This window comes from Prosopis cineraria, unplaced genomic scaffold, assembly GCF_029017545.1.
Source record: "Prosopis cineraria cultivar Desert tree isolate PC_DT_omini unplaced genomic scaffold, ASM2901754v1 PC7, whole genome shotgun sequence".
Lineage (NCBI taxonomy): Eukaryota > Viridiplantae > Streptophyta > Magnoliopsida > Fabales > Fabaceae > Prosopis > Prosopis cineraria.
Genome location: NW_026555338.1, coordinates 9,110,631 through 9,128,587, shown reverse-complemented (window position 1 = coordinate 9,128,587; position 17,957 = coordinate 9,110,631). Strand labels below are relative to the sequence as shown.

General features: G+C 35.1%; 1 protein-coding gene across 1 annotated transcript; it reads right to left on the bottom strand.

Moving 5' to 3' along the window:
- Positions 1 to 209: 209 nt before the first annotated feature.
- Positions 210 to 7,420, bottom strand: LOC129316128 (probable methylenetetrahydrofolate reductase (NADH)). The gene is made up of 12 exons (XM_054960398.1): positions 7,295 to 7,420; positions 5,828 to 6,259; positions 5,079 to 5,139; positions 4,885 to 4,967; positions 4,396 to 4,569; positions 3,579 to 3,752; positions 3,368 to 3,468; positions 3,163 to 3,274; positions 2,410 to 2,490; positions 2,146 to 2,323; positions 587 to 921; positions 210 to 468 (listed from the first exon to the last, which is right to left on the bottom strand). Exons 2-12 carry the CDS (start codon positions 6,233 to 6,235, stop codon positions 385 to 387), a joined length of 1,791 nt encoding a protein of 596 aa, XP_054816373.1. The 5' UTR covers positions 6,236 to 6,259; positions 7,295 to 7,420; the 3' UTR covers positions 210 to 384.
- Between the last annotated feature and the right edge of the window lie 10,537 nt (positions 7,421 to 17,957).

The following is a 17,957-nucleotide window of genomic DNA, read 5'->3' as shown; positions in this document are numbered from 1 at the left end:
TTTAAAAAATCATTAAGAATATAATTTTGGGAAGACTAATTATATGCACAGGATAGTAAAAGCTAGTTTTAATCAAATTTTTAGCTTCATACAATTGTCAATTATTGTATATTTCTTATCTGTTTATTTCTTCATTTTGCGTCAACATTAATGTGCGTGGCATGGGCACATTACTAGTCCATACTACATCTACAATCCCCAAACGTGGCTGCCACTCCAATTCAATTTTCCATTTAAATGTTGAAGGCTGAGATCTAAATAAGTCAAAATCTCAAAGTTGTTATAAACATATAACATTATTCATCACAATCAGAATAATAGAAGAAAGAACAAAAGCAAGTCAAGCAACCGGTATAGCTAAGGAAAAGCTGATACTTAGAGCTCTTAGAGATCTGCGAACACAGCAAATAGATCACTATTGACGTAATCGTTGTCCACCAAGCTTACCAAGAAATATTTGTCTCGCACCTGCAAAATGAGATTTAGAAGAATGGTCACAATTTCTGGCATAGGCAAGCTCACTCATTTCAACTTTGGAAAATCTGTTCTCTTTTTATGTGAGATTTTGGTGCTACGTGTATCTAACCTCGTCAAGCAATTTCCTGGATGGATCAGCCTCTGGGTATAGGCAAGCCCATCCTCTTGACCATATTTCAAATGCCTCATCTTTCCATACTTTAAAGCTAATAGGATCTACAACAGTAGGTTGGATGATCTCCTTGGCCGGGAAGACACCCCATGTTACAGCATTCACACTAGCTGGGCCGACATTAGATATCCACCTTCCATCTTTATTTACAGCCATGTAAGTTAGAGATGGTCGACTCTTGCATTTATTAACAAGGGCTTCCAGCTTTTCCTTGGAGCAGAAGAATTCTACATATGCCTTCTGATAAACATATCCTCCTGGTCCACCCCAACCTGCGCATCACATCATAGAAGCTAAGAATTTAGTATATGATCATATGGAAGACATTCTAATCAGCCAATGTCCCTTTAATTCGGTTCCCTCTTTTGTTTATAAATTTCAACAACATGTGGGAATGTGACATTTGATGCACAATTCAATTGCAAATAAAAATTAGAAACCAGAATTGGATGTAAACCAATTCAGATCTGCTGTAAAGGGAGACATTTGCAGAACTGCGCACTTGTAAATCAAGTTGAGGCACAAGACACTAGAATGGTTTCCTTAGCACTGTTCCATGCGTTTCAGATCTGAAATCATTGTCTTTGGATATGTTTGGAGGGGGGTAATAATAGAGGGGAAGGAAATGTTTGATTGAAACACTTTTCATTGTGTCTGGGAATTTCCAAAATAATAAAATATCCTCCCTCTTATAATCTTGAGTTCCCACAAGTTGAGAGATCGAAGAGGAGGAAGTTTCCCCAATGGGAAGGAAAATATCATTTCACCATTTTGCCCTTCCTTCACCATACCTTTTTCTTTGGATTACTTACTTTTTCCTTCCCAACAACCAAACATACCCATAAAGGCAGTAATCTAATGAAGTTTTATGCTTACATTCAAGCAGTTAAGCCAACCAGGGTTAACATGTTTAACAATGTGCACTTAAAGTATTACATATTTAGCCCCAAGAGACATGAAAAGACCTCCCCACAGGAAAATCAAGAAAAGGAGTTGTGGCCACAACTGTCGCCTCTTGAATTTTGGGAAAGTAGAAAAAGAAATCTCAACCTCTAGACTACAGAAGTAGGAACTGAAAACAGAGCAACTAATTCATGATTGTTAAGGTTGATTATATATGCAAATAGTATAGATTTTTTATTTTCATTTTTTTTTTTAGAAAACTTAACATCATGGGTCGCATTTGACTTCCTATGAAGTAGGAGATATAGAACTAATGTTTCCATGCAAATATCTATGATAATGTGGCATTTTCTTGCTCCTAACTCAATCCTAAAATACTACCATGGCAGAATCTAACTTCAATTAAAAAAAGTCCAGCATATCACATAATGTTTAGGCTTCCAATTTCTGCTTATTTACTGATATTTTCCTCTACAAATATATGGTGGTTCTTGTAGTAGGATGAATAGTGAGGAATTAACTAGTTACCTAACAATATAATGTGAGAATAAAGATATTGATATTGAGTCTCTGAGAAATGATGGTGCACCCACCTACAGTAGGAGAATCAGACTTTTCCCCATTGACAGCCGGTTGACTATTAATGGTGAGGAAGCCCTTGATATTAAGTTTCTCAAGCTGATCATTTATAATCCTAGTCTCTGGTTGAAGACCATCTAGTTCTGTCCAAGGACTGGTTCTCAATTTTCCAAGGCAGAATAGCCTAAATCTCTGAAATGTAAACAATAGGAACAAATTATTCAATTTGTAAGTGTCAACAAGAACTATGTAGTCACAGTCCAGTACATTATTTCTACCTCATGAATATCTTCAATGGTTTTCAAGGGAACAGCCCATTCTTCAATAAGTTTCTTATCACGAGAACGTGGCCGCATGAACTGTAACAAAGTAATAAATTGAGTAGCTATTACAGAAGCAGAAGTAACAGACATGTTACTGATCCATATAGCCTTTTTTTCAAAGCTGAAACATATTTTCCCTTTATTTTCTTTCACAAAATTATTATGCTGCAAATAAGCCTTTTCATTGAAAAAAGTGACCCTTCAAGTATATGCAGCTTCTTTATCATACTTTACATGATAGGGTCCAACCCTACACGTTACTTTTACGCAAATAGACTTGTTACCATAGTATTGTTAACTTTTTTTTTTTTTTGGCTTCATTATCCTGTCGACAGCAAGCAGATTAAGTTTAGTTCGTGAGGAAAAAAAAATGAATGCATGTTTAGCATGAACCACACACTCTTGAAATCATATCACTCCCTCACGATGTTGGTCCTCTACCCATACCTATCACATTTATTCTCTAGATCCTTCATGTGTAAACAGAGCTACAATGGCTACCTCCTATGTGTGAATCATAATTATTGTGCTTTTTATGAAAAAAATGTTTCAGGATGAACTTCTGGAATTTGCACAGACATTGCTGAAAATAGAGATTCAAATGAAAATACCCGAGATGTATCATGTACAATGAAATTAAAGCTTAATGTTATGAAAGACAATAATTTCAAGGTATACAAATATAAGTTCCTATGCCATCCTGCATACCTGATAATCAGTTAGTGCCCCATATGATGGATTACAAGAATCCCCCCAGCGCCCATGTGGGTATTGATCCCATCCTATGGTCCTTGATATGTAGCTTTTTGGACGGTTGGCCCTATTAAAGTTGGTCAAAGAAACTGAGAATTCTTTTAACAGAGTCACACAACTCATTCTAACAACAGAAATAGCAATTCCAAAGATCACATACCAAAATATTGGGCGAACATCTTCTTTGATACGGAAAACATTTGTAGGACGTCTCCAAGGTAAGGATCGTGAGATTTTGGACTCTTCAATTAAACCAAGATTCTGCCAGCATAAATGCAATCAGAATTTGCAATTATGAGAAAAACTCCAATAACCAAATCAAAAGTATACATATCACTAGCTAAAACATAATAAAAGAAAAATGAGACAACCATTAGTATGCCTAAAGCTGATTTTTCCATATTTAATGTATAAAGATGCAATGTCTTAATTCCATAAGCTAGAATCTTTCTGCACATTTCTGTTCCCAGGTGAATTCCATAAGACTTGACTGCTTCTTCATTGTCCTTGATAGGCTCTAAGGCAGCAGTAATTTCAGCAGGTATCTAGAATATTTGCAAAAATGAAAAGATCATATAAGAGCTCACTTCAGTTTCCTAATAAAACAGGAGGTAAAGAGCAAATATGTAGGATAAAGTTCATACAAACATGGTCTCAAGCAAATTATGTACTTGACTAAAATCTGACACAGTAGTAGGCATAAACAGGGACATTTAAACATTCAAAGCAGCAAAGAATTCTCAATTTTATCAAACTAGCTAAGTCTAAATGTAAAAACTTTGGCATCTCTGAAAATACAACTGGACGTAAGGAAGCCACCCCATTGAAATCTAAAAATGGGAAGCTTTTCCAAAATGACTAGAATGAAGATTAGCCATCTAATTGAAGTTGAATTTAACCTGAAATCCCGAATTATGCCTTCTTGAGAAGAACCTATATGTTTAATTTATGTACACTTCTGTACAAAACTTGTTGAAGTGTGATTGACACATTACATGGTTTAAGTTACAGAAGTGAAGGCACAACTCAGGTAACTTTTTCTCTAGCATATACAGAAAGAGAGTTCAATATTCTCATATTTAGGATAGCATCTGAAGGATTTTTCTTGCCTTTCTTTGACACAACCCTCGGGAGTAAACAATATAAAAAATGAACGTTAGATCTGGAAAAAAAAAAAAAATTGCTCACCTTTGTTTTACAAAAACCAGTCATGCGAAGAAAGCCCTTGTAGTTGTTTATGGGCATAATTCCAGGTACAATAGGACAAGTTATTCCAATTTGGCGACAGTCATTCACAAATTTAAGGAAGGTGTCAGTATCATAAAATAGTTGGGTGACAATCAGATCTGCTCCAGCATCAACCTACGAACAGAACATGAACTTGTAAAACAAAGATGCTGATGATAATATGAAAAACACCTTGAAGAAAGACAGCTAATCTGAAGTATTGACCTCACTCTCCCCACACTTTTCTTCCCATTCATTAAAAACCAACGAAGAATTCCTACTTCTTGAAAGTAGGCCAACATTTATCATGAACCAATTCCCTTTTTACCATCTCAACCAGGAAAGTCATATTTGAATGAGGTGTCACTAGAATTGCACATGAATCTAGTAATTAATGAAATTTTAAAGGGACAAGATGGAAGGAACAGTATTCTGGAGAAGGAATATAACCTTGCTCTTCAAGTAAGCAAGATCATTTTGATAACTTTCTGGTGTAGCCACGCCATCGTTTCCTATCATATCTGGATGTGCCTCTGTGAAGAAAGACAAAAAACTAAATGAGTAAATGATGGTGGCAAAGACTAAGAAACAGATGGAAGAAAGTAACAAAAGTGAAGTTAAAAACAATGTCAAAAGCAAGAAACCTGGATAACCAGCAACTGTGATGCCAAAATAGTCCCCATATCTGGCCCTGATATGTTTCACCTGCAAAAGCAACAATCTCCATAAAGTCAGGACCAGTCAGGCAGCCTAAAAAGATTAACAGCATGTTGGACAATCAAATATTAAAACAGTTTAGTGGAACATAATGTTAAAACATGTTATGAATCTGAGAATTAAAATGGATCACTGGTGACAGGGTAATAAATGGCTACATCACTTGTTGGAATTTTTTCCCACTTTCTAGTGCATAAAGTGTATGTCTCACCATTCTGTAGTGGTTTTAAATTTTTCTTAAGTGCAGTGACAAACAAAAATCAGTCATGATTCAATGAAAAACTTTAGCACAAGCAAAACAACATCTCTTTTTCACTACGAAGCATTTTTGCACACTAGTCCCAACAAAGCGTTTGCAATTAAATAATAGATAGAGTTTCCTGAGATTTCAATGATCAATATTTTCTAAAGAAACATCATCTAATGAAAATAATATATACAATCATGCATTGACCTAAAATACACACACACACAATCATGCAATTTACTGAAAGTAAATAGTTTATGAGTTGAGGTGTCATTCATTCCAATTGTTTCTACCATTAATCAAAAGACTAGCCATGTTAACAGTGAATATATTGGGATCAAAACCTTTGACTGATTACTTAGACCTATTATTTTAATGAACTAAATAAGACTGAAAGGACAATTGAAAGGAAAGAGTATGATGGTGTACCAGGTCCCGTGCACATGCAAAGCCACCTTCAACCTGAACAAACTTGTCCTGACCATGTGGGGGATCACCACGAAGAGCAAGCACATTCTGTAGGCCATTGGCCTTGATAGTTTGGAGAGCATGGTCGAGTTCTTCAACAGGCATGTTGGTGCAGGTAAGGTGCATCATGGTTTCCACACATATCACGTTCTGCATCTTGTTGGCGATTTCCAGTGTTAGATCTGCTGTTGAACCACCTGCACCCCAAGTGATGTCACAAAATGAAGGATTATGAGCCACCATGCGGTCCATTCTCTCAAACAGGTTATCCACCCCATCTTCAGTCTTTGGTGGAAAAAACTCAAATGAGAACACCACCCTATCTGGATCTGCTGCTGCTGCTGCCTGTATTTTCTCTATAACCTTCATTATTTTCGTTGATCGTAAGGACAACTACCAAACGAAAAAGTAGATCCATTAGGTGCAACTATACATTTCAAAACACACAACAGAAATCGCTTATAGACCACATTTCAACACAATAAATACGCATATTTGACATATGTAGTCAATCTAGCCATCCATCCTATAATACGAAGGAAAACGTGGTAGAATACAAATGCAATATTATGTTAATTAGCAGTATGAACTTTTCAGTAATGAGATTATAAGATATAACATCAGGAGAGCGTCAATGATGCATATAGCAACGCATTTAAAAATTTCGATGCACTTCAACACCCATTTACAATATTTTGTTTCTATACGAAATAAGATAAGATATTAATCTATACTGACTTATCCATATTCATAAAGGTGGGAATCCTAACCAAGGTAAAATATGAGTAGCACTTCAGTCTTGGTAAAATGACTTTGCTAAAATTTACTGATACATTAAGATTCTGATTTTTTTCTAATTAAAAAGAGTTCTCCTTCAAAACATTTTTAATCCAATAGTCTTAGAATTAAGCAACTCCGCCTATGTTTATAGCCGGTTCCAAGTCCGGATAAAGGAGGAGGGTTGTGTTAGGCCATCAACGGTCAATGTAAAAATTTATTGAATCTATCATGAACATGGTAGACGTCAGTCTTAGAATTAAGCACAAGGTCTCTGCTCCCATCAATTTATTGTCAATTTATTAATATTAGAGTCAGTAGAGAATACACGCACGCACGCGCACACAGAGACGCAAACTTAAAAGATCACTAACGATTAGTAGATTTTAAAGTAAGCAATCAGAGAAATGCAGATTTGCCAGAGCAGATCCCAGCGGAAAGACTTCAAATAAAAAAGAATGTGAATTAATTACGTTGAAAATCGAAGAATTCTGAAAGCTTTGCAGCTCCTAGATCAGACTCAATAACATGTTGAACACGAGCAGAGAAAGCAAAGAGAGAATGAGGAGAAGGAGAGAAATGGAAGACTTGAATAGACTATAAGAGACGATAATAATGAAAGATGGAGAGGAAAGCAAGGATGTCCCATACCTTCCGTTTGAGAATGGAGCAGAGAGCAAAGATCGTGGCGAAACGAAGCGAGTGATAGTCGGACTCTTTATTTATAGCCAGGGAGATAGATCTGAGACTGGAAATACATTATGAAGCTCTCTCTTGGTATTTCCAAAATACTTGTCCAAAACGTTTTTAATTTCTTTTATAAATCAATATTAGAGAGAATAAAAATTAAATGTCATCTAAATAAACAAATAACAAATAAGCACCATAACATAAAGTAAATAATTTGAAGTTTTTAGGAATTAGTTTAACAAAAAACATTGAAAAATTACATTTTTAACCTCAACAAAATGAAAAGAAAAAGTGCAATTATTAAAACACAAATTGAAATTGTTTGTAATGAAAGTACAATTATTAATATAAAACACATAATCATTAGTTTAATTATGCAACAATAAGTAAGCTTTTTACTGTAGTAACTTTAATTTAGTAATTAACAAATTTATTTTTAAATATTAATAATACAACTGATTATAAATTCAATTTAATCATACAATAACAACTATAATTTCTATATTAATAACTTTATATTTATTGTTAATAATTTTAATTTCTATTATTGTGTAAAGGGTCAGAAATTTAAAGTAATTATCTTAATTTTTATTCGACATCATTCCTGAATAAATTATAAAGTCATGCCTGGTTTTCAAAGTTTGAATTTTTTGTTTTTTATATTATTTTGTCACTTAGAATTTCGGGGGGTTGGTGATGGTAGTCGGTAGGCGAATATGGTGGGAGCCCACTTTGTTTTCCCGGTTGGTGGGGAATGGGCTAACCAAGTTGGTTATTTTCCCAAAAATAAAAAAGGCGGTTATATTTTATTTGTTTTTAAGAGATATTGTGTCAATTTTATATTACATAGTATATAAATTATAAATATATATTTATAAATTCTAATCATTATCATAGATTGGGAATATTTGATAACAAAATTTAAAATCTGATAATTTAAAATAGTATCTAACCTAGTCTCTATTATTATATTCTGTCAATATTTTTATCATACTATATTTGTATAAATGTAATTTATTATCTCTATTGTCAAAATTTTTAATAAAAATTTTATTAAGATAATATATAATTAGTTGCATCAATTTGTTTTGCCAACATAATTTGTTACCTGAATAAAACTAGTGAAGAGTCTTTATTTTTTAAATAAAAGTCAATATATTATCATATAAAATGTGTACGAAAGGAAAGGAAAGGCCCCTCATAAGACAAACTAGGTGCCCATTAGTAATGTTTGGCTGCTAATTGCGCCAACAAAGACATAAAGACTCAAAGCCCAAATGAAAAAAAAAAAACACAAACATCAGGAGAAGAAAAACGAGATCGCCCACAATGATGTAATAATCTAAAGCAGGTTGTCACGGCCTTAGAACTCCCCAACCCTTAAACCGTGCCCGCCTTAGTGTGATCAACCTCTTAATCTTTGTTAAGTCAGCCGAACCCTCAAGATGTAGGCAAAGAAATTAGGAAACTTGAACACAAGAGAGAAGAGAGCTTGGATGAGAGAACTTGAGAGCTTAGAACTTTGATTACTTTCTTTGTTATTTACAAATGAGGGGTTGTGGAGGTATTTATAGGCCTTCCCCTTTCTCTAGAAAATTCCCACCTCCTTAATAGACAGTTAAGATCAATCTAATCTTACGATTTACATTCATCCTCTAGAATGTCCCACAAAAATATCTATAATAAATATTTAGATATTTACAAAGATATTTCCAGAAATTAACCTACAAAATATGTGTGGAATATTCTAAAATATCCTAGAATATTCTAGAATATTCTAGATATCTTCACATTATTTCATAAGTTTTTAGAACCTTCTAGATTTCTCCAGATTATTCTAGATGCTTCTAGAACATTCTAGAACATACTAGATTCTTCCTGAATGTCCTAGATTCTCTTGAAAATCTCTTCATTGTCTTGGACGTCTCCAAAAGTATCATAATCTTATGGTTTCTTCTCTTTCTAAATAGAGATTATGACATTCTCCCTCACCTAATCCAGTGATGCCCTCATCACTTACTCGATTCATGTACTAGGGATTTCTCTTGCAGGGATTCTTCCTCTTCTTGGTTATCTTATGATTCATCTCTCCACAAGATGAGATTATTCCTGGCCTTCTTGGTATGCTATCTTTCTTTAATACTTGCATGGTTGATAACTGTGCAAGTCCACCCTTTGAAGTGGGTACCATGCAAGCAACTCCTCCCTTGAGGATGCAGAATATATTATGATATGCCATGATAAAGGCTTTTACCTTTCGCATGAACTCCAAACCAAGTACCACCTTGTTGTCATCCATACATGCAACTAAGAAATCTACCTTTCCATGTCAATCTCCAAGACATAGCTCGGCCCCTCGAGTAATGCCAACCAAAGGTTGAGGAGGAGAATTGGAAACTTTTAATAAACCTCTCCCTTTTTTAACTTTGAGACCTACCCTCTTAGTCTCTTCTGAAGAAATAAAGTTGTGGTCTGCCCCAATATTCACCATGATGTTAATAGGCTTCCCATTTAACTTAGCCTTCACATGCATTAATCCACTGCCTTGTGAAGGTTGGGCTTAAAGTGTTGAGGAGTTGAATTGATCATATCCTAAGATTTTCCTCCTCCTCTTGTGCTTCCTGCCTTTGCATTATAGCAGATAATGATCCTAACATCGGGCAATCCTTCATCCAATAAGGGCCTTGACATACAAAGCAGTGAAGTTCCCTTTTCTCCTTCTGCATTGTCTGGTATCCCTTCCCAATGTCTCCCTTGTTCATCACTTTCCTTTTAAGGTCTGTTCTTTTACCATTTCCTTCCCCACTATTCTCAAGATTAGGGTTAAAAAATATATTTTTAGGAGATTCACCTCTTTCCCTCTGAAGCTTTAAGAGATTTTCAGCAACCACTATGGCTTCATTGATGGTCTTGACACATCACCGCTGTAACTCATGCTTGGCCTAATTTTGAAGATCATCAATGAAGTAGAAGAGACCCTCTTCACTACTCAGATTTGGAATTTGAAGAGTTAAAGAGGTGAATTCCTACACATAGTTTGAGATGGTGGTCTTATGTTTGAGATCCCTCAGTTTCTTTCGTGCCTCATAAACCACATTCTTTGGGTAGAATTGCCTCTTCAACTCTTTCTTGAAATCCTCCCAAGTATTGATTATGCAAGCCCTTTGTCCATGTCTGCATGCTTCCTTCACCTTTATAGCATGGCATTGTCTATAAGGAAGTAAGCAGTGATACGTACCTAGGTTTGATCATCAATCATCCCCAAGGTGTCGGCATAACATTCCATTTTCCATAAGAAATTCTTAACTTCCTTGACATCTCGTACCCCCTTGAATTCCTTGGGTTTAGGAAGGTCTAACATGACTTCTCTTATTCCACTATTTCCATTTAATAATGGGTTTCTTCCTCTTTCTTCTAAGGAAGTCTTGAGAGTGTTGAGCTGTTGTTGCATCGTGGTGATGGCATCCATCACCTTTGTCTCTAAGGATTTCATGGTATCCTCCCGTTGATCCTCAGAGTTTTGTAAGGTATCCACATTACTCTTTAACTCTTCAAGTTCTTTGAGAGTGTGGTTTTCTAACATACCTATATCACCCTCAACCTTCTTTACTTTACCCACCATTTCTTCCATAGCCTTCTCTAAACATCAATTTTTATGGAGAGTATAGTAAGGTTTTTTGAACATACCTTACTAGTGCCTTGTGCCTTCTTGCCACCTTGGTGTAGAGGTTGGGATTCCCTTCCCCTCTCTTCATTGTGAGCAAGAGTCTTTTCAGTTACACCCGACATCCTTGCCTATAAGTATCCACCGAAACCACGGCTTCCTCAAACCTTAGCTCTGATGCCACATTATCATGACCTTAGAACTCCCTAGTCCTTGAACTATGCCAGCCTTAGCATGATCAATCTCTTGATTTTTGCCAAGTCAGCCAAACCCTCAAGATGTAATTAAAGAAACTAGGAAACTTGAACACAAGAGAGAAGAGAGCTTGGATAAGAGAACTTAAGAGCTTAGAACTTTGATTACTTTCCTTGTTGTTTACAAATGAGGGTTATGGGCGTATTTATAGGCCTCTCTCTTTCTCTAGAAAATTCTCACCTCCTTAATGGATAGTCAAGATCAATCTAATCCTACGATTTACATTCATCTTTTAGAGTGTCCCATAAAAATTTCTACAACAAATATTTAGATATTTACAAAGATATTTCCAAAAACTATCATTCAAGATATGTGTGGAATAACCTAGAATATTCTAGATATCTCCATATTCCTCCATAAGTTTCTAGAAACTTCTAAATTTCTCTAAATTATCCTAGATTGTTCTAGATGCTTCTAGAACATTTTAGAACATACTAGATTCTTCTTAGATGTCCTGGATTCTCTTTAAAATCTATCCATCGTCCTGGACGTCTCCAAAAGTATCGTAACCTTATGGTTTCTTCTCTTTCTGAACAGAGATTGTGACAGGGTAGACAAGAAGCTGTGTGGCTCATTGAAGAAAGATAAGTAACCTTTACAAAGAAAGGCCAAGCAACAAGTTGGAAAAGCACCATGAACCAAAGTAAAGTTTGACCTCTATAGATGGTGAAAATCAAAAGTTGAAGACATAACTTCTAGGATTTGAAAATCTAAAGCCAAAGCTTTTGTTTGGTGAATTCTTTAGGCATAAGAACCTAGGCTATAACTATACAAACTAAAACTCAAGAGAGAGGGGTTAAAGCTAGACACAAAGTCATCCATTAACCAAAAGATGCAGTACTAGAATCGGGACTTTGATGATGCTGCAATCCTTGAAGGTCCTTAATAAAATTATCCAAGATGATGGCCAAAACTCTGTGAAACCTAGACTATTAAGAGTATTGTATTTTCTCATCATAAAAAGAGCAAAGTTTCTCTTGCATACATGTGAGGTTAATAAACTAGCAGAAGAACCATTTACACTAGCAATGAAACCAAGATTCAAAAATGCAAAATGATCAAGTAAGATAGATGTATGAGAGCCAAGTATGTGATGCTTGCATGTGTAGGAAGCAAACCATTCTCAACCACATTTGATGAGTTCAAATGACCTCCATCATTATCATTCACTTGCATGAAATCATAAAAGGTGTGGCCCACAACTGGCATTATTTGCATCCTCATGCTAGAAGTTATGCAAGATTAAGGTTTCTCACTTGTCTATAGGAAACTTAGCACATACGTGAGGTAATAAGCTACAAAAACTATAACATCCTGATTTTTAGGTTATAAATTTAATTGTGGGAAATTAAGGTTTGATTGAGCTAATAGAAATTAGGTTGAAAATGTTTTAAAGTTTATTTAGGAGAAATAAATTATAATTGAGGTTATTTGAGGTTAATCATGTATTTAGGCATCAAACTATGACTTAAAATAGGCCTACACTGATATATTTAGGTTTAGGTATTAGGCAGGTTAGGGCTAAAATAGTTGGGCTTTAGTAAGTGGCATGATTTGGGCCATGCGCCACTGCTCATGATGCATGTAACATTCAAAATTTCAATATAAGAAACTAGTTGTTAATTAAGGGTAAATTAGTAATTAGCAGGTTAATGATGGTTTTGGATAGGGAGTTAGTGTGTGATGTTGGTTGGTTGGTGTGATTGTAGGATCGAATGGTAGAATGTCAATTCAGGACGAAGTGTGCAAGCACTAGTGAGATTTGTCTCACTATGCTAGGCACCATGGCATGTGTTACATGTACAACAATGCATGGCATGGATTTTTCTTAAAGTTGACGTGCTCAACTCTTATTTAGATAAGAGAAGGGAAGAAAAATGTGTAACATCTTAGAATTTCAAATCTGGGAATTTAAATGTTTAGAAGGGTATATTGGTAAAAGTAAGCAATTATTTTATTAATGATGCTTTTGGGAGACTAATGTAGCTAATAGATCATTAGACAACATTATAAGAGGGCTAGATCAAAGTTCGAGCAAGCCATGGTACTAAGAGAGGTTCAATTGGTGTGTGTGAGGCTCTCTGTGCCATATGCCATGGCGTATGTTCAAAATCTACATTTATCAGTTTTGCAAATCAGATCAAAATTCAAAAGAGGGAAATAGAGAACGTGAGAGGAGCAACGAATCATGACTAGTGGCTGCTAGGGCTTGACCTTGGGATCAATTTAGAAGCATTTGGAGGAAGATAAACCCTTAGGTAAGCTTCCTACTTATCTCCTTCCTCCCATATTTGAATTTTCTGAAAGTTTGGAGTATTATGGGACTTGATTTCAGTTGTTCTTGGGTAATAGCTGAACCCATTGCCTTAGTAAAAGTCTTGTAAAGTTAAATCAAGACTCTAAATCTAGATTTATGGATTATATAGTGATTTAAAGTTTTTGGGTAGGGTTTAGAAGAATCCTAAGTAAAAAAGGGGAGATTGAGAACAATGTGGGTAGAGATTTAGGGTTCTTATTGTATTTAGGTGTTAAATAGAATTAATGGAGTGTGTTAGGAGAATTGATTGGGTTAAAATAAGGTTTTGGGTATAGTAGGTATCTAAAATTATGTCAAAAATGGGGTAATTATATGTGGATTGATAATTAAAAGTCTAATATTGTAGATTAACTATTGGTCAAGCATTGTGGTGATAGTGGACACGTGTGGAGCCATTGTTTGACTCTTTTAGTGACAAAAGGGTTGAGGTAATCGAATTGTCTAAACTCTATATTTGCGTATTTGGATATTTATGTGATTGCTTTTAAAGCTAAGGCTCTTGTTTTGTATTAGTAAAGTATTAATATGAAGTGATTATGATTTAGAAACTATGTAAAGTGGAATGGAAATTGTTTTTTTGAGTATTGTGGATTTGGAAGACTAAACCTTACAATCAAGTATAATTATTTGCAAAATTCTATTGTTTTAATGAAACTTACTTGTTATGGATATGTGTGGAAATGATTAAATAGTGAAATTATATGTTATGACTATGTAGAATCACTAAGCATATGTTTGACATGATCATTGTGAGAGGGTAGGAGTTCACCCTAATATGTTATTGGGGACATTGTTTGAAAATCTATATAATACATTGATACCATAGAGGCCCTAATACTGAGTATTATATTGTTTGGAAGTCTTAATACTACGTGAGGTAGATTAGGCATCGACACTCCTAGTATTCATGGACAAGGGGAATCTATGGTCCATAATGGGTGAAGGCGCTCTTGGTCGGGGCTGCCTCTTACTAATAGTGAGTTTGGGCCAATCCAATCACACGGATTCAATCCTATTGAGTTGTTAGCCCATAGATTCAGTTAAAAGATATAAGGAGGATATAATGTAGTGTGTGGATCATGCATATCATACCATAACCATATGTATAGATATATGATTCGTTATGTGTTTTAATGCTACTTCATATACGCACTATTTGATCTCACACGAGTAATTTGGTTAGAGTTTTTGGTTACTAAGTCCTTAACTCACTCACTTCGTGGTTACATTTTATAGGTAAAGGCTCCAATAAGGACAAAGGGAAGGAATGTGTGTAACATCTAAGAAAAATTAAACATGATTAGTTAACCTAATGAGGGTGATTAAGAGGGTGATTAATGACGTGTGTGGTCAGAGGGCCTATTTGATGTAATTCATTATAATTTCAGCCCTAGAAGTGGGTCTGAATCAATGGCGGGCCACCCAAGCAAGGAAAGAGGAAGAAAAAGTGAAGATATGTCCCCTATGCCACAAGTCGCGGCATGTGGTCAATCTACTGTAGCGCATAGGGGCAAATTTAAATGCAACAAGCCTCTCTATGCCATATGCCTTGGTGGAGGGTGCAACATCCGAAAACTTCAATTGTATAATAAATTGACTAATTAAGAGATAAATTAGTTAAAAATAATTAATTAATTTAATCATGTTTTTGGGTTGTTAATTGGCTTCTTGGGTCATATTTGGCTTTAAATTGAGTTGAAGTTGGATCAAATCGGGTGACATCGAGGGGAGCAAAAATGACATTTTGCTCGTTGCATTATGAGCCGCGGCTTGTGTGGCATGTGCTATAGTGCACGGCACAACACAGATAGCTTAAAATATGACAATCATCAAAAAATGCAGTCCTATGGGGGAAAGACCTAGGACACGAAGGGGAAGACTTTAGACACTACTAGGGCTTTATTTTGGAAGGATTTTGAAGCTAAATTGGGCTCCAAACTCTTGAGTAACTTTCCCACCCTTTTTCTTTACCTTTTCATCTCATTTTCTATGGAATTTGGAAGCGGAGATTTTGCTCTAAATAGATTAAGTATGTGTTAAAGATTTTAATTGACTCTAAAGGTTTGATATAAGTTTCTTAACCTTGGATAAATGGTAATATGAAGCTACTTTACTGTTTGGTGAAAGTTGGACCAAGCCCTAGCTTGATTATGGGGTTTTCAAGTAATACAAGTTGAGATATTAAGTGTTATGTTGTAATAGAGTTAGACAGAGGCTTGAGGGAAATGTGTGGACAAAGTGTAATCTTGACAAGCCTTTTTATTGAGAATATGAGTGAGAAGTAGGAGAATTGGGATGTTATTGATAGCTAATAGTGCTTGTGTTAATTGAAAATTAACATATAGTACTTGTTGATGTAGATTGTGGTATGAAAAAACTTGCCTTAACACAAGAAGAGATTTAGTACCACGGGTAACCCTTTTAGTAATAAAAAAGGTTGAGGTAACTAGATAATTTACATTATTTATTATCTTATATAAGTTATTCTCAAGTTGTTCTTGTATGATTTGTTATGTATATATGTATAAATTTTATAAAAGTTAACTATTTTAGAAAATGAGTAGAGTATTGATTTGTAAAATGTCATGTTTTTGAAATAAATGATAAGATTCTTATATTAGTTTAGAAAGTGGTTTATGCATGATGAAATGGAGATATGTAGTGAAATGTGGCATATTCGAGGGTGGGAGGTCACCTTAGTGGAGTTAGTGGAGATTAAGTCTATATAGCACTGTTGGCACCTCGCGATGCTAAGTGTAGCTCATATTTCTCCTCAGTGCCTAAAAAAGGGTGCGATGTTGGAGACTTACTCTTCTTAGTATCCAGAAGGGTTTGGAGTTGGAGACTATACTCCTTAGCATCCATAGGATGCGGTGTTAGAGTAATGACACCCCAATTACTTGTAACAGGGGGAACTTGTAGTCCAAAAGTGGTTTAGGATGCTTTAGCTGAGTAGTCCTACCATGGAAGGTGAGCTTGGGGACCATACATGTCGGTTGGTTTTGTGAATTAGCCTACCGGTTTAGTCAAGAGTATTAGAGGATCGAATGATTATTGATCATGCATTTTTTTGTGGTGAATTGTATATGGTGTGTTTGTTATGCATGTTTTATAGCTTGTTTATAACTTGGCATATTAATTGATATTGTAAATTATCTTAGTTATTGAGATTTTTATCTCATCCCGTGGTTATTATTTTATAGGTTCTATCGTTGAGCTTGAGAAGGAAAAGGAATCAAGCAAGGATTAGCAAATTTGCTACATTATGAATAGTAATGCTCGATTTTGTTTGAGTGGTGTACATAAACTTGTGATATGGTATTATATATTGCCAACTAGAAATGCATGCATGCCATTTTGATTGGTTGCACTTGTATTATACTATGATATTTTGTATTTTAGCCCAATGTTGTATATGATGTGCATCTGTGATGATTTTTATGGTAATGGGCTAAAATACTAATACAACTATAAGGAATGTTGTATACACATGGTGATAATGTATATGTGGTGTATTATGTGGCAATAGAGGCCAAATGGTGTGTGTGGTATTGATTTTATGTTTTGGCCATAATGGGTGAAATTGGCATTAAATGGCCAAATTTTGTGTTTGGCATGGTTTTATGTGTTTAAATGCTTAATCAGGTGTATTTTGGTCTATTGGATTTGGTTCAAGTCTTAAAATGGGTTAATGGTATAAGTTTTGAGACTTGGGTACTTGGATGCTTGAAAATCGCTTTAAAAACTAACTTTTGCACCTAAGTATTTAAAATTCTCATACTGTATCAAATCATAACAAAAGTTATACCATTAGTTAGCTTATTGAATAAGCTCCACGTGGGTACTTAAATTATTTCAATAGGACATAAGATGCGAAAATGGTGTGCGTGTGAAGTTCGTCCTAAAAAGTTGTCATGATAGCATTTTTGCTGTCATGATGGGACGGGGACTTGTGCACTGTAGCGCATTGTGCATGAGCTATAGCGTATGGTACAATGGCCAAATTAGCCTTTCTGTGCCACATGCCACGCTGCATGAACCACGTGCTGCGGCGCATGTACCAAAATACTCAAAAATGACATTTTTGGCCTTGTTTCCAAGTGTTTTGCTTCCCAAAACTTGTCCATGCTTCCAATATATTTATAAATTATTAAGTTTGAGCTCAAACTACTTATTTGAAGGTTTTTATGGGATTCCAAGTATTCTAAAATTATTCCTAAAATATTATTAGTTTTAACCCTTTTATATTTAATGTGAGCTTAAGAGCAATTCTTGCTTTTAATTATCATTGTTTGTTGTGAGTTTGTGGTGGATTTAGTAATGTCAAGGCAGACATTACAGAGGGCAACATGTGTCATGGCACACGGCCAAAATCCTAATTAAATCAA

Bases quoted from the DNA above. Each gene is read 5' to 3' on its own strand.
- LOC129316128 (XM_054960398.1), bottom strand. From the start codon at position 6,235: ATGAAGGTTATAGAGAAAATACAGGCAGCAGCAGCAGCAGATCCAGAT. The intron at 2,324-2,409 runs GTAGAAATAATG...TTTACATTTCAG, and splicing joins CCATTGAAGATATTCATGAG to AGATTTAGGCTATTCTGCCT. The intron at 469-586 runs GTTAGATACACG...CTCATTTTGCAG, and splicing joins CCAGGAAATTGCTTGACGAG to GTGCGAGACAAATATTTCTT.